The sequence below is a fragment of the Sander lucioperca genome, chromosome 2, assembly GCF_008315115.2.
Source record: "Sander lucioperca isolate FBNREF2018 chromosome 2, SLUC_FBN_1.2, whole genome shotgun sequence".
In the NCBI taxonomy this organism is placed as follows: Eukaryota; Metazoa; Chordata; class Actinopteri; order Perciformes; family Percidae; genus Sander; species Sander lucioperca.
This window is the reverse complement of record NC_050174.1, coordinates 12955570-12969263: the sequence shown is the minus strand read 5'-3', so window position 1 is coordinate 12969263 and position 13694 is coordinate 12955570. Positions and strand designations below refer to the sequence as shown.

The following is a 13694-nucleotide window of genomic DNA, read 5'->3' as shown; positions in this document are numbered from 1 at the left end:
TGATAATATATTATCAGGCACCGAACTCCCAAAAAACGTTGAACAGGGGATTTCGCCATTGTAAACATGGCCCTGCCAAAATGGATACCTTGGGTATCTTCCACCCTTAACCACCATCCACGCACAGTCATGCCTTTTAAAATGTCTAGCAGAAAAAGCTTTTAGAGAAACTCCAACTTAAAATATTTTTTTAGTTTCCTACCTGCTAGAGTTTTGTTCACCGAACCGACACACGATGGCGGCAGAGGGTCAACACAGACCATGCTATCCTGGCCACGAAGAAAAGCACGACAACTGCTGATTGGCTGACTGGTGACGGAAATGTAGAAATGAAGACTGAACATAAACATGAACACTACCACACGACCGTGAAACAGACATGGAAATATAATAGCCTACAGTAGAGCTATTACTTAGACTACATGGTAAGACGTTTTTGATAGAATAATTGATATTCCCTGTTTGGTGACACACAAAGTGATGTAATGCTGGCATTCACTTTCTATATTTATTTAAAGAGATGTCGCGGCTTGTCCAGTTCATCAGCTGTATGTACAGTGTGTCCAGTCGGGTCATATGGAGAGGTTCTCCCAGTGTCTCTCCACTGCTAATGCCGCTCCCGTCTGGACTGACATGTGTTTTGGCAGCCGGCAAAAAGGACTTGATAGACCTTCCTGTCCTGAATGAGGACGAGCTCGAAGAGCAGTTTGTGAGAGGCTCTGGACCCGGAGGACAGGCCACCAACAAAACCAGCAACTGTGTGGTGCTCAAGCACATCCCCAGTGGGATTGTTGTGAAGGTTAATCTTATTTTTAAATCCATCTGTGTACCTGTCATCACTGGTATCTTTCAGTTAATGTGTAGCCTATAGATATTTGGTGAATGAATGACCCAAATCAGAGTTATGTTGTTGAATTTCAACCTCGGTAACATTCTTGACCATAGAAGTCTCAGTTGAAAAACCTCACATCATAGACTAGTACTGTAGCTGTTCTGATGCTTTTGATAATATTACATGATCTTCATCCACAGATACCCAGTTGTATTGTAAATGAGATTGAAGGAGTTCTTGTCCATGTTGACTTAAAAAGTTGAGTTTAGTCCTTTCAGTGCCCTAAAAAAAGAGAAATTATGATAAAAGCCCCAGAACAGCTACTATGGCTACTTAAGAAGGGTGATATTTTTTTGTCAACCAAAGTTATGTGATTGATGTTAATTTAATTTCTTGTACCATTCATTTCCCCTGCAGTGCCATCAAACCAGATCTGTGGATATAAACCGAAAGCGTGCTCGGGAAATTATGCGAGAGAAACTTGATGTTGTTTATAAAGGAGAACTCAGTGAAGTTCTTGTAAAGAAGAAAGAGTCTGAGCTGAGGAAACAAGAGAAGAGGAGGAAGGCAAATGAGAATCTGGACAGAAAAAAACTCTTTAAAGAAGCGCTGGCTGCAGACTCCAAACCTGGAAATGACACTGTTTGAAATGTTATAGAATGTATACTTGCATGGTTCTGTACTTTAGGCGGATTGAATAACAAAACCTGGAAAGGTACTGTCAACTGTTCTAAATCCAATTAGCCTTTTATTTGTATAGCATCTTTCATGCAAAATTGCAATACAACATACATCACATAATACAAGACACAAGAAAAAAATGAGAAAATAAATCAAATATAGTCAGATGTTGGTGATGTGTATAGTTCATCTTTCAGGGCTTGAATGGGTGTTCTCCAAAAAAAAACATTAATTGGGATCATAGACTGTAAATATGATTGGGATATATGCTTTAGTAAAAGCTGCAGTATGTACCTGTAGGTGTTATTTGATGACGTAGATACATGGCTACTGTATTTCTTTAATTTTAGCATTTGATAACATCATTTATCCCTCATTTCCTGTAAGTTGTTAGTGTTAAGTTGTAACCTCCGTTTCACACTAGAGCATTTCCTGCTGGCTCATTTGATATTGAAAACACAGATCAACAGAAGTCAACATTATTACAGTGGCAGCACTAATGATTTTAATGGGATAATTTATAGCACATTAGCCCAAAGTTATCACTAGATCTCAGCAAAAGCTGTCTGATCTAAACCTCTTGGGCTAAACATAAAATACTTGATCTGTCTATGTCTCTCACAGTCTCACTCTCAAGACTCTCACAGTCTGAAAAAACAAAATTATTTTCTCCTTGAAAAATGGGACTCACACCCTTTTGCTTTAGATTTCAAGTATGGTTGAAAATGATGATAGGCTACATGCTGTAAATGGATTTTTATTTATTACCTGTGCTTAGGTAACGTCATAGGACATTGAACATTTTACTGATTGAATCATGCTTTTCTTTCTGTTCAGTATTTTATACAAAACACATTGCTGTATGCCGAACATTATATTTTTTATATATATATATATATATATATATATATATATATATATATATATATATATATATATATATATATATATATATATATATATATATATATATCAATCAATGGTTGCAGCCAATGAGAGAACTACTTTCATGCTCGTGCCTCTCCTGCCCGGACGAATCAGCCAATGAGAGATGCAGTACGGATTTTAAATCTACCAGGCTCAGTCTCACGCACGATTTCGCAGTGTAGCTAGTGGTCTGATGTTTGTCGTTGCAGAAGCAGTGAATTAGCTAGGCACAGTGAGGACACCGTGGACACAGAGGGCTAAATTTAATAAACTCCTCGTCCATTGAATGTTATTCTGGGAACGGACATGGCAAAAGGTAAACTTGTTAATGTGTTTCATGTGTCGTTTCAGTAATGGTTGCATGTCACACAAGCTACTCTAATGTATAACGTTAACGTTAGCTAGCAAGGGTAAACAGAGGACCACCTTTTTAAATACACGTTAGCTAGTTAACGTTACCGTTAGCTAAAGTTTACTAATAAAAACTCTCCGGTAATGGTCGGCTTTGTATAATGTCGGGTGAATTAGACAGCAGTGCTTACATGTATTTATTTCCATGTTTATAAAAGGGAAGAAAAGTGTGCTGAGAACCGATAAAAAGCCCGAGGACACTGTTCAACATAAAGTCAACTCACGGAAGGAGACAAAGGAAAATAATCCTGCAACTAACAAGGTATGTTTTATTGTTTGGTTTTACGCTTTTATTTTCGCGACTAAAGTAAGAAAATCACATTCGGTGGTGTTAAACCCACCACCCGGAAGGCAACGTTACTGTTACAGGGGGGTCCTACCTCAGCCTGGCTGGCGTCGTAGCAACAGATGTAATCAAAAGCAAGTATTGAGCCCTGTAAGCAAAATGTACCCCCAAGCTGTGCACTGCCCTTTTAACCAACCAAACGGTAAGGTTTAGGTGTAGTAAGAAAGTATAACGTTACCTATACACCATAGTTATTGTTCAAGTTTAGAGCTGAAACTTGAAGTTAACGTTAAGGATGTCAAGATGTGTTTCATTGTCGCTAGAGAAATTGTTTAATGACCTGCAGCACATATACACTGGCATTGTACAAAGTTGACTTAGTGAGCTACAAGGTTTTGAAATTTGATAGATAGATCTCTATTTTTTATTTTTTATTTCTCTACACCGTTTTATTAATGTACTATCCAATAATCATTATACATACTCTTGCCAATCAGACATGGTACTGTTAACGTGGAGATGTTTATCATTCCTGTGTTAGAGTTAGCAGGCAGAGCAGTGAAGTCTTCATCAGCTAAAAAAAATGTTGCACAGAGCATCGCTTAACATGTGCACCTATCTTCTAAATTTGAAGCACCTTGAATTCACATGCATGTTGGGAGCAGAAATAAAGACATTTAATACAGTCTGTACTAGCTGCATGGTTCTAAACACAGCCTCATAAAATATGACCTCATTTATTGTATCTCCTCAGATTTAGCTGAATGTGTAAGTCTTTAGGTTTACTTCTGTGAATGGTATAGTGTTTTTAATTATTTTATTTTTTTTGCCAAGGTAGATAATAATTATTTTTGCAGGATTGCGTAGGCACAGTGCAGTCATTTTTCCAGAGTCTACGGAGCCCAACCAAACCTAGATCCCCTCTGAGTGACAATTCAAGCATGCTGATCCAAGAAGGAAACGAATCTGATGCAACTAATCCTGACACGTCAAAGTTTAAAAAAGGCGAGTACCTAATTTAATTTTAAAACTGTTCAAATCAACTAATCTGAAATGCTGTTTTGTCTGCTATTTTGCTGTAACCCCTATGTTTACCGTATGGTCAGCAAATCAACGTGTACCACAAACAAAGTCCGGTGAATGTGAATGGTAGCAGTGTTCACTGACCCACTATCTTATGACACAACCTAACTTGTTTTCACTCTCTTGATTAAGGCCAAATGTTTAGGGCAGCTGTCAATTTTATTCTTTGTTTCCTCCTCATTTTAGACTTGCCTAATGAAATAAAATCTGAGAGTTGTGAGTCTAAAGAGCAGAAGCCTGAAATGGCTTGTCACAGTCATGGGATCAGAGAGCAAGGCTCTGACCAACTTGAGCAAAAAGAGTCCACAACACACACAAATGGCAGGTCTGCAGCAGACGTCAAAGTTTCAGCATCCAAGCCTCGAAGTAGAACTGGTCGAAAACTCGGAGCAAAAAAGTGAGTGCAGAAAGACATGTCAGTTAAAAAAATAAATAACACTCAGCAAGTTACACAATCATGATCTCTCATTACTTTGATAATGTTTCTCTTTTCAGGACAGAGGACAAAACTTCCCAAAACAGAAAGGTGACGGACTATTATCCCATCAGACGGAGTAACAGAAAAACTAAAGCAGAGTTAAAGGTCGGTATATGAAAAATGCTTTTTGTGGTTTGTACTATTAACCGTTAATAACAGAAAGCCTTTTCCACATAGTTAACACGTGTCATTTTGTATCTGCAGTTAAGTTATAATTTCCTATTGTTTTTTTTTTTTACTGATTTTTTTTTTTTTTTTTTTTTTTTTGAGGATATAAGGATTATGCAACCCTACCATAACAGAAAGTTTGACTTTGACCCAATAACATTCAAATTGTGAACAGAGTGAAGAACACAGACACATTGATGACCTGATAAAGAATGACATTGAAGAAGGACTGCAGGTAACATTCAATGGTTTAAATGTACGGTGCCCCAAATGTGTTTGACACATTTCACTATGTATTTAATAACATTAAAGTTATTAAATACATAGTGCTCCCATTACCAATCTGATGTTTGCTAATGTGCACAAAGCACGGCAATGATCAGGCAACAGAGTAGCACATTGTAGAGTTATCAACTACCCTTCAATATGGTAAATCCATTTCTGTAAGTAGAAAAAATATATATTTTTAGTAACAATTTATCAGTGGTCTTTAATGGCAGAATTATATATTTTAGATCACTGTAGGCATTTGCAATATTTTCTGTAGATCAGTAATCCGCATGAAAAGCATTTTTATTTTCTCCTAAACAATTTCTCTGTAATCTAATCAGTCAGTGATTAATACTTGGTAGTTGCTAATTTTGACAATCGCTAACCACAATGTTATACAAGTAGTTGTAAAGCAACCACTGCACCATTACTAACTCAGTTAAATTTCACACTTTGTTGCTTTTGCATGTCGACAGATCAAACACATCGAAGGAAAAGGAAGAGGGATATTTGCTGTCAAGAGCTTCAAAAAGGGAGAGTTTGTCGTGGAGTACCATGGAGATCTACTGGAACTAGCTGAGGCTAAAATAAGAGAGACGCAGTATGCTCAGGATCCTAAAAAAGGCTGTTACATGTACTACTTCCAGTATCAATCCAAAACGTACTGGTAAGTCCAAATGTCACCATTCTGAAACACTGGGTTAAAATTTGTTAAGATTGCAGTAGGCTTAAAAATTAAACATTTTTTAACATTTTCTTGACTTCTAGTTTGGATACCTGTCTTGTGTTTTTAATGACAGTAAATCTTTATTTGTTTCCGTGTTAGTGTGGACGCTACAGAGGAAACAAGCCGTCTTGGAAGACTGATCAACCACAGTAAAACCGGAAACTGCCAAACTAGGCTGCACCCCATCGACGGTACCCCTCATCTGATTTTGGTGGCTTCCAGAGACATCGAAGCAGAGGAAGAGCTGCTGTATGACTACGGTGACCGGAGTAAAGCCTCAGTCCTGGCTCACCCTTGGCTCAAATACTGAATCCTCAACCACAAATGTTCATATTTTAGATGAATTGATGCTGTCCTGTTCAGCGTTATGTAAAAGACGCTATGAGTAGTCCTCAACATGCTTTTTTATTAAGTGTAAAAAAAAAAAACCTTTTGTTTTAAATTGGGGCTAATGCGTCAACTCATGAGTGTATTTTTGCAACTGTTTTTATCATGGTTTTATTTTTATTTTTTTAATCTAATTGTAGCAGACTGATGCAAGCTTGAAGGGCATTTCTCCTCATGGGGTTTCCTTTTGCAATGAATATAATTGACAATTCAATTTCCCTATTGTAAATTATTAACTGTGCTGTAAATTAAGGAATAAAACAGAGTTTTCATTCCAGCTGTGGCATGGTTAATGGTGAAGATCCGAGACATAAATGAAATATGGTGCTCTAAGATGACAGTCTCCGCCGCTTATTTTGGGCACTTTTATCTTAATTTGATACCTTGCGGTCTGAAAACGGACAGGAAATGTGGGGATAGGGGGGCATAGCATGCAACAAAGGGCCTCGGCTGGAAGGGATCCTAGAATGTTGTAGTTAAATGGCATGCGCCTTAACCCATAAGCTAGCCAATGTCACTTTTGCATCCACCCCACACTGCAGTTTAAGATAAAGCTTTCATATTGCAAAGGAGTTGCAAGACTGAAATGCAAGTGAGGATAAGAATGTATGTCAGATGTTGTGACTGTTCACAGTGCATATTGTCTTTCAACTACATTTCCATTGTATGCCAGAGCAACAACTCTTTTCTTTATTTGATAGCTAATAGTTTAGAGTGGCAGAAAATGTGTTTAGGATTACTGGACCAACACAAAGCACCTTTAAAAACTTTGATTTATAAAATTACATTTTAAAGCTTATAAATAACTTAATTTTGAGTGATTGCATTGATAATCTCCAACACTAGTTAGATAATACTTTCCAGTTTAATTTTATATCTTCACTAAACCTTCCATGTATTATATATTTTTACTACAGAAACTCTATATTACTATCAACAATCTTAGGTTCAAATTTCCAGTACAAAAGAGTGTTTTGTTAGATTGACACAAGACATCGTAAAAAAAAAAAAAAAAAATTCAATATAAAAGTGGTTACATGATGAGAAAAATGTGCTGACAAATCCGGTTTGTCTTCTACATGGTCCATTCTTGTGAAAGGTTTTTCTTATTTTCGCCTGAATGAAAACCTATAAACAGAAAGGGTCCAGAGTTAATTTAAGGAGTTTCTTCCCAAGCGTTGTGGCATGAACATGGAACAGACAAGTAAAACTGCCCAGTGCGAAAAAGCAACATTGTGTCATGGCAGACTGTAATTACTGATGGCTGCAGTAGTTTGGCAGACACACTTCTTTTTCCAACTTCTCTCTTTCTCTCCTTCAGCACTCACGCAAAAATCCTCAGCAATGCATCAGCATGAATTCATTCGGTCACAAGTATATCATTAGGAGACAGGAGACAGACTGTGAGAACAATCTTCCTGCTAGCTTATTTCAACATCATGTGGTTGCTGATGACATTTATCTTGAAACCTTGCCATCTGAGGTAAACAGCCTAAAACAATAAATGTTACTTCCTCTACGTCTTTCAGATCACTTCTTTGCTGTCTGCACTTTCATACTACTGTATTCAGTAAAGCAATCCATCCTATTACTCACAGTTTGCCTATGGTTGTCTTCTCTTCTTTTGCATGATTTGTCGTGGCTGGTCTGTGCTCTGTAGCTTCTGGTGTTTCCAGATCCACCTCCACCATGGCTGGTTCAGCCTGTGGCAGAATCCCACTGCACAACAAAGTAGAGCTTTATAGTCACTGAAATTGTTTTATGTGAAGGTGTCCTACATCAAAAATCCACACCATCAAGTTGAAGTCATACATGAGATTGAATATATCTCTTTCTCTTCAAAACTAGAAACAGTGTTATCAAAAAGATCAAAGTAGCAATGAAATTGGAGGCTAATTTCAGCTTTATAACAGCACAGGTCATCTACATCTAAACTTTCTTATGTAGTTTTATACAACAGCCCTGCATTAAATCCTGTATTAACCAAGCTTATAATGTTCACGTGTTGACATTGTGTCAAAGAGGTGTTGATTTAGCTATATGGTCATTATTGAGGATGTAGTTAGGGTTGTGTTGTAATTGGATAAGACCTTATTAATGGAATTCAATTGCTAGGCAACAGCCTGGCCCCTTGTTAACTTCCTGTCAGTTGATGTCACATACACTGCAACAGGAAATCAACTTGGGGCCATTTAGAATGTTTATGTTTACAACTGTGGAATGGTCTATAGTAAGGTGTTTCTAATGCTGTCTTCCTCATGTAACATACAACATAATGCACGTATATTGCAAAAGAGGTGACATTAATTAAAAAAACACTTTGTCTCCCATCTTAAAGTAGACTTTAGTAACTCGCCTCTTGTAGAGCTGAAGCTCCTCCTGAGCCACCATGAGCTGAGCTTTGAGCTGGTTCCTCTCCTGCAGGACCTCCTTCAGCTCCTGCATGGTGAAGCGCGGTCTATTGGGGTCTGTGAGGTCCACCAGCAGCTGGTTTGGTCCCGCTGTTTGCTGTAATGGCAGACAGGAAAGCATCTCTAAACGTCCACTTTATGTCTGACAATTCATTCAACTGTAGCTACATGACTGACTCACCGTGCCCTGCCCAGAGGAGCTCTCCTTGATGATCCTGTCCAGTTCACTCTTCAGGTTGTCCCGCTCCATTTTCAGCTCCTCCAGAGACAAGTTGTACTTGTTGACCAAAGTTTCGAACATTTCCAACACACGCACTATTCTGAACTGTAAATCCGACACTTCTTCCCCTGTGCTGCTTATTTTCAATAAATCTCGTCCGATTACATACGAAATGTCATACACATCCTCAACCGTGAGCTCAAACGCGTCCTTCTCGAAAGCCAGAGCGGGCGACGACTCTTCACCAAACTCCATGACGGAACGATACGACTCCTGAAAAAAAAATCAGAATAAGGTTAACTTTTCTACTCTACTACCCGCAATTCTCTAAAAAAAATAGCGCTTTCTTTGTTTTTGTCTTGGGTTCAACACTTTTACTGGCAGAAGGCAACAAACTTCCAGAGCAACAGCACTTCCCCCATCACTCATCCACCAATAACGTGACTCGCTGGACTGCAGAGGAGGGCAAAGTATCCTAGCGACAGGTGAGTACAAAGATCGTATATGATTTAAGATGAATCCCTCAACCATGTCCATCCGTGAACGCGGGCCTTTTTAACGTTACAGAATCAGGTGAGAAAGCACGTGATTTGACTTTTGTTGTACTTTAATTTTCTCTTGTTTCACTTCTATTTGTTTACTTTCTCTATTTATCTGTACTTATTTCTGTCCTTGTGCTGTTCAACACCTGAATTTATCCTCTGGTTTTTCAATAAAGACTTATCTTCTATTATTTTCTATTTATTAAGAGTGAAATGACCAAGTAAAGATTCTTGCCTACACAAAATATGATCTAATACTATAAACTTTCGAAATGTATTGGACATAAACACAACATACATCTAGCACATTTGTCTTAGCCATATTAGTATTTGATAACACAATTACAACATTCAAAAGATGAAAAATAAAACTTTATTAGTTCTGAACAAGCATTATTTTTACAAATGCAACCAAGCACATATTGTTGTTGGGGTTTTTTTTTTTACAGTACTCAGTGTTGGAATAGATGTACTGGTCATACTGGTCTTTTACCAGTTTACCAGATTGTACCTGTGTTAACCACAGTGTGGTGCCCCACTGTAGTGCTCCAAATATACATCATAAATGTTTGCTCTTATGGGAATTACTGGAATTGTTGGGTCTTTATAAATTATACAGTGTGGTCTAGACCTACTCTATCTGTAAAGTGTCTCGAGATAACTCTTGTTATGATTTGATACTATAAATAAAATTGAACTGAATCTTCTTTTTATCAATTCAGGGGACTAAGCACATTGTCTCAAACAGTCTCTTAATGGAAAACAGAGGCACATAATCATTCAACTCCATTGCTGCACCTTCAAACCCCACTCAAACACTTACCAACAATAATTTGTTATATAATTTGTATACATTTTAACATAATGTATACATAAATGACACAAGATGTCCCATTTATAGGTCTTCTAGCAGCTGGACCCATTCCCAAAACCTGGTGTCATTATTCAGAGAATGTTAAGGAACTTGAAAGTTTTTGTGAAAAATCAATTCATACTCTGGGCAATGCAGTGACACAATTTCTGTATTTGGATCAAGCAATGTAGAGTGGACGCAGCATGTCCAGGTATGGACATTTTTCTCATATTTTAACTACTTAGGTTCATTTAAAGCTCTTACCAAGTTAGCTAATATGTAGTCTGGCTTACCGGATGTACAATGCTGGGATAAAGCCTGACATTTGGCATGTCTCTAAAGCATTCTGCGGTGTAGCCAGATCATACTTCTGCGCTGACACAATGCTGTGAAGACAGGTCTGGCTATGCAAGACTAGCTAAAATGCTACCAAAATGTATTGCAAAAGTTGACACCAGTAATGACAACAGTGGTTCATTTATCATCACTGGCATTAACTAAGTATTATTTTCATTGTCGATTAATCTGCTGATTATTTTCTCCATTAGTTGTTGGTCTATAAAATGTCAGATAGGGAAAAATGTCTTGTTTTTCTTCACAACTTAAAGATATTCGGTTTACTGTCATAGAGGATTGTGGTAAAAAATAGTAGAGCAATAATACAATTAAAACTCAAGGTCATACGAAGAAAAGTCTTCTGATTGGCATCAGTGTGGGGTCGTCTGAAATCAATCCGGCTGCCACCATCGGCATTATAGCAGTGAAGATCCTGTCCAAAGATGAAAATGGAAATGGTGACATGATGAAATGGAGACAGGAGGGACATTTAGAATTAGCGAAAAAAACACAAAAAGAATGAGAAGCATTGTTGTGATCATCACTATTATATGTTTTGTGACCCTCAGTAGTGACACTCACCCTTGACGCCTCACATGAAAACAGGCGCTATTTGTTTTACAGATCCTTATACAATCTGTTAAGTATGTTGATCTGATGATGTTTGTTTGACACATTATGATGATATATTACACCAATGGAGTATGACGAAAAGTGTGCTAGAGTCAAGTCAAATTTCAATTACTCACAAGCGTCTAATTCCTGATTCGGCCAGATCAGTGGAACTGGAGCATGGTGGAGGAGACGGAGGACAAACAATGGAGCTGATGTCATCCCCAAACTCCTCACTGATGGGTATGGAAGAGCGTTATGTCCAGTTGAGATTAATCAAAACTTAATTTTTGAAACAAAATGTACCTTCTGTAATATGCCAGCTCTTCATGTAGCATGAACACTTGGGCCTTGAGTTCATTCTTCTCCTGCAGGACGTCCCGCAGCTCCTGCAGGGTGAAGCAAGGTTTGTCTGACTCCTGCTCCAGGCTGTCTGTCTTCTCCTCTGGCTCTGTCTCAGCTGACGCCTTCTGCTGTCAAAACACACATTCAGCATTTCTCTCGAGCATGGGGGTTAAACTTAAACATATTTCTGCCAGAGTGGTAGTGGTAATTCATCAGTTAACAGCAGAAACGCACAATGAAAGAAAGCAATGCGACAATAAAATAGGGAAAGAAGAACACTGCAAGTTGATGGGTTTTTTTTAAAAAATATTTTGCAAATGTTTCATGGGGTAGGAAATGTATCCAACACATTTGTAAGGCCTTAGGGACACAACAGCATGACAGAGTGATCATGCTTTGTATTGTATTGTTAATGTAAATAGTCTTATAGTGGGCCTCTGCTATAACAGTCAAACTGTGTAACCAGTGGTACCAGTAAAAATGCTGTTGTGTCCTCGTCTTCATCACCCTCTTCCTCATTATTTTCTCTCTTTGATGACCCTGGGAGAAGGGAAGGACTCTTAAAGTAGTTTGCCAGGAAGCCAGGTTCCCCTCCACACTCCACCCACACTGAATTCGGTTCGGAGTTAGATGCCGAAGACTGAATTGGTAACACAAAACATCCACTTAGGCACTAGAACATTATACATTATTATTACAAAGAAACTATGGCCTAATTATATTTATGGTTTACAGCCTTCTGAAGATAAGTCATTTTTCTTTTTCCTACCGTCATCTGTGGTGATGTAGGTGGTGACATCCCAGATCTGGTAAGAGAGGTTTCTTCTATATCAGTGACCTCTCTCTCCAGTTCCCACCCTCGGAGCTCCTTTCGCAGCCTCACGACCTCCAGCTGCAGAGCCCCCAGCTCCTGCTGCCGTGCCTGGGCTGCAGCTTCCAGCTCAGCCCTCTGCTGGATCAGTGCCTTTCCCTGAGCCTCCATCACTCCTATCCTGTGACGAAGGTCCTGGTTGATTCTTATAAGCCGATGTTGCTGCATCTGGAGCTAGAGTTAAGGAAATGTTTTTTAAGACTTCACAAAATCTGGTCAAGGAAGGTAAATTGTAGACTGATGTAAAAAGATTGTCAGGTGCCAGTATGTGCTGTATATAGTATAAATCCTCACCGCCTCAACATCCTCGTTTTTTAGTGTCAGCTCATGGTCTTTAGCCCGGATTTCATCCCTCTGCTTATCCACCAAGTTTTTCAGCTTATTCATCATCTGCCTCTCCTTCTCTGACATTCCTGTGGATATCATAAAAAAGCACAGAAAATCCGTTCCCACATGCAACATCAATGCAATCTAAAAGTAGGATTTCATTTATTTTACTTCTTTACCATTAATTTCTTACCATCCACTTAGCCATCAATTTCCACTTGTGCCCAACAGCAACCCTTTCAATACATTTAAGTGAGCAAATAAAGCATCATACATGATGAGAATGATTCAAAGGACAATGCGTTTGGCAGGCGACTCTAAAATCTAAATATAAACATAACATCAAAACAGAACAAACCCTTTTTGCAATTGCATTACCACATGACAATGCAAATGCAATTTTTAAAAAAAATAAGTGAATATGTTCACTGCACTGTGATGGATTACATTATCTCAAACACATTTCACGTCTCTGCAAGTTGATTGTCACACTGTACCAGAATGAAGTAAAACTAATGGCTTACTAACTATATTAAAGCATATGTTACACCATGAATGAATGTCCATGAATTTCCAAACAAATAATGTGCTAGTGAGCAGAGTGATCATATGATGTAGCACCCATTTATTAGGATGTACATGTTTATAAGCAGTGGGTGTACTGTGGCCCCGGCAGTACTGTAAGTATAGCTGCAGCCACCATTAAAGTCTCATGCAAGAGCAATATGTTCTGGTCTGCTTCAAAAATAGTCTCCTTCACAAGCTCCTGACTGCCTCTCTTCACAGCCTCCTTTTTATGACACCATGCAAGCATGCAGCATATACTGTAGAATCCCATGTGACTATCTAGGGTAAATATGTGTAACGTACAGCAGATGGTTAATCAGCGCAACTCAAATCTGCAGTGAGCAGCACACATATGGAACA

The 13694-nt window shown here is 38.4% G+C and overlaps 4 protein-coding genes across 8 annotated transcripts in view; 2 read left to right on the top strand and 2 right to left on the bottom strand.

The window, feature by feature from the left end:
- Positions 1 to 219: 219 nt before the first annotated feature.
- On the top strand, positions 220 to 1685 carry c2h12orf65 (chromosome 2 C12orf65 homolog). 2 transcript variants are annotated; one of them, XM_031309165.2, is made up of 3 exons: positions 220 to 425; positions 519 to 799; positions 1250 to 1685. In XM_031309165.2, the coding sequence occupies exons 2-3, from the start codon at positions 521 to 523 to the stop codon at positions 1478 to 1480; spliced, it is 510 nt and encodes a 169-aa protein (XP_031165025.1). In that variant the 5' UTR covers positions 220 to 425; positions 519 to 520; the 3' UTR covers positions 1481 to 1685. The 2 variants fall into 2 exon arrangements, with proteins under 2 accessions (XP_031165025.1, XP_031165026.1); XM_031309166.2 differs by lacking the exon at positions 220 to 425 and having other exon boundaries at positions 432 to 799.
- Positions 1686 to 2577: 892 nt separating this feature from the next.
- Positions 2578 to 6527, top strand: kmt5ab (lysine methyltransferase 5Ab). Of its 2 annotated transcripts, XM_031309160.2 has the most exons (8): positions 2580 to 2756; positions 3010 to 3113; positions 3995 to 4142; positions 4407 to 4617; positions 4716 to 4803; positions 5042 to 5101; positions 5613 to 5803; positions 5963 to 6527. In XM_031309160.2, the coding sequence occupies exons 1-8, from the start codon at positions 2747 to 2749 to the stop codon at positions 6171 to 6173; spliced, it is 1023 nt and encodes a 340-aa protein (XP_031165020.1). In that variant the 5' UTR covers positions 2580 to 2746; the 3' UTR covers positions 6174 to 6527. The 2 variants fall into 2 exon arrangements, with proteins under 2 accessions (XP_031165021.1, XP_031165020.1); XM_031309161.2 differs by lacking the exon at positions 5042 to 5101 and having other exon boundaries at positions 2578 to 2756.
- rilpl2 (Rab interacting lysosomal protein-like 2) lies at positions 6250 to 9343 on the bottom strand. Its single transcript, XM_031309164.2, has 4 exons — positions 8843 to 9343; positions 8607 to 8758; positions 7847 to 7969; positions 6250 to 7378 (listed from the first exon to the last, which is right to left on the bottom strand). Exons 1-4 carry the CDS (start codon positions 9134 to 9136, stop codon positions 7357 to 7359), a joined length of 591 nt encoding a protein of 196 aa, XP_031165024.1. The 5' UTR covers positions 9137 to 9343; the 3' UTR covers positions 6250 to 7356.
- Positions 9344 to 10519: 1176 nt separating this feature from the next.
- Positions 10520 to 13694, bottom strand: part of LOC116056806 (RILP-like protein 1) — a 5476-nt gene continuing 2301 nt past the window's right edge. Inside the window, exons 3-8 of one of the 3 annotated variants that reach the window (XM_035992777.1) lie at positions 12735 to 12853; positions 12339 to 12614; positions 12042 to 12109; positions 11531 to 11691; positions 11362 to 11460; positions 10520 to 11045 (exon numbers count right to left, since the gene is read on the bottom strand). In XM_035992777.1, coding sequence (XP_035848670.1) covers positions 11044 to 11045; positions 11362 to 11460; positions 11531 to 11691; positions 12042 to 12109; positions 12339 to 12614; positions 12735 to 12853 — 725 coding nt within the window. In that variant the 3' untranslated portion in view covers positions 10520 to 11043. Of the gene's footprint in view, positions 11046 to 11361; positions 11461 to 11530; positions 11695 to 12041; positions 12210 to 12338; positions 12615 to 12734; positions 12854 to 13694 lie in introns of all 3 variants that reach the window. The other 2 variants (XM_035992774.1, XM_035992773.1) reach the window with 2 other exon arrangements.

Excerpts from the sequence above, each read along its gene's own strand:
- c2h12orf65 (XM_031309165.2), top strand. The coding sequence starts at position 521 with ATGTCGCGGCTTGTCCAGTTCATCAGCTGTATGTACAGTGTGTCCAGT. Across the intron at positions 800-1,249 it reads CCAGTGGGATTGTTGTGAAG|TGCCATCAAACCAGATCTGT; the intron begins GTTAATCTTATT and ends TTTCCCCTGCAG.
- kmt5ab (XM_031309160.2), top strand. Across the intron at positions 3,114-3,994 it reads ATAATCCTGCAACTAACAAG|GATTGCGTAGGCACAGTGCA; the intron begins GTATGTTTTATT and ends TTATTTTTGCAG. Across the intron at positions 4,143-4,406 it reads CACGTCAAAGTTTAAAAAAG|ACTTGCCTAATGAAATAAAA; the intron begins GCGAGTACCTAA and ends TCCTCATTTTAG.
- rilpl2 (XM_031309164.2), bottom strand. The coding sequence starts at position 9,136 with ATGGAGTTTGGTGAAGAGTCGTCGCCCGCTCTGGCTTTCGAGAAGGAC. Across the intron at positions 7,970-8,606 it reads GAGCTTCAGCTCTACAAGAG|TGGGATTCTGCCACAGGCTG; the intron begins GCGAGTTACTAA and ends TTTGTTGTGCAG. Across the intron at positions 7,379-7,846 it reads AAGACAACCATAGGCAAACT|GTTTTCATTCAGGCGAAAAT; the intron begins GTGAGTAATAGG and ends TTCTGTTTATAG.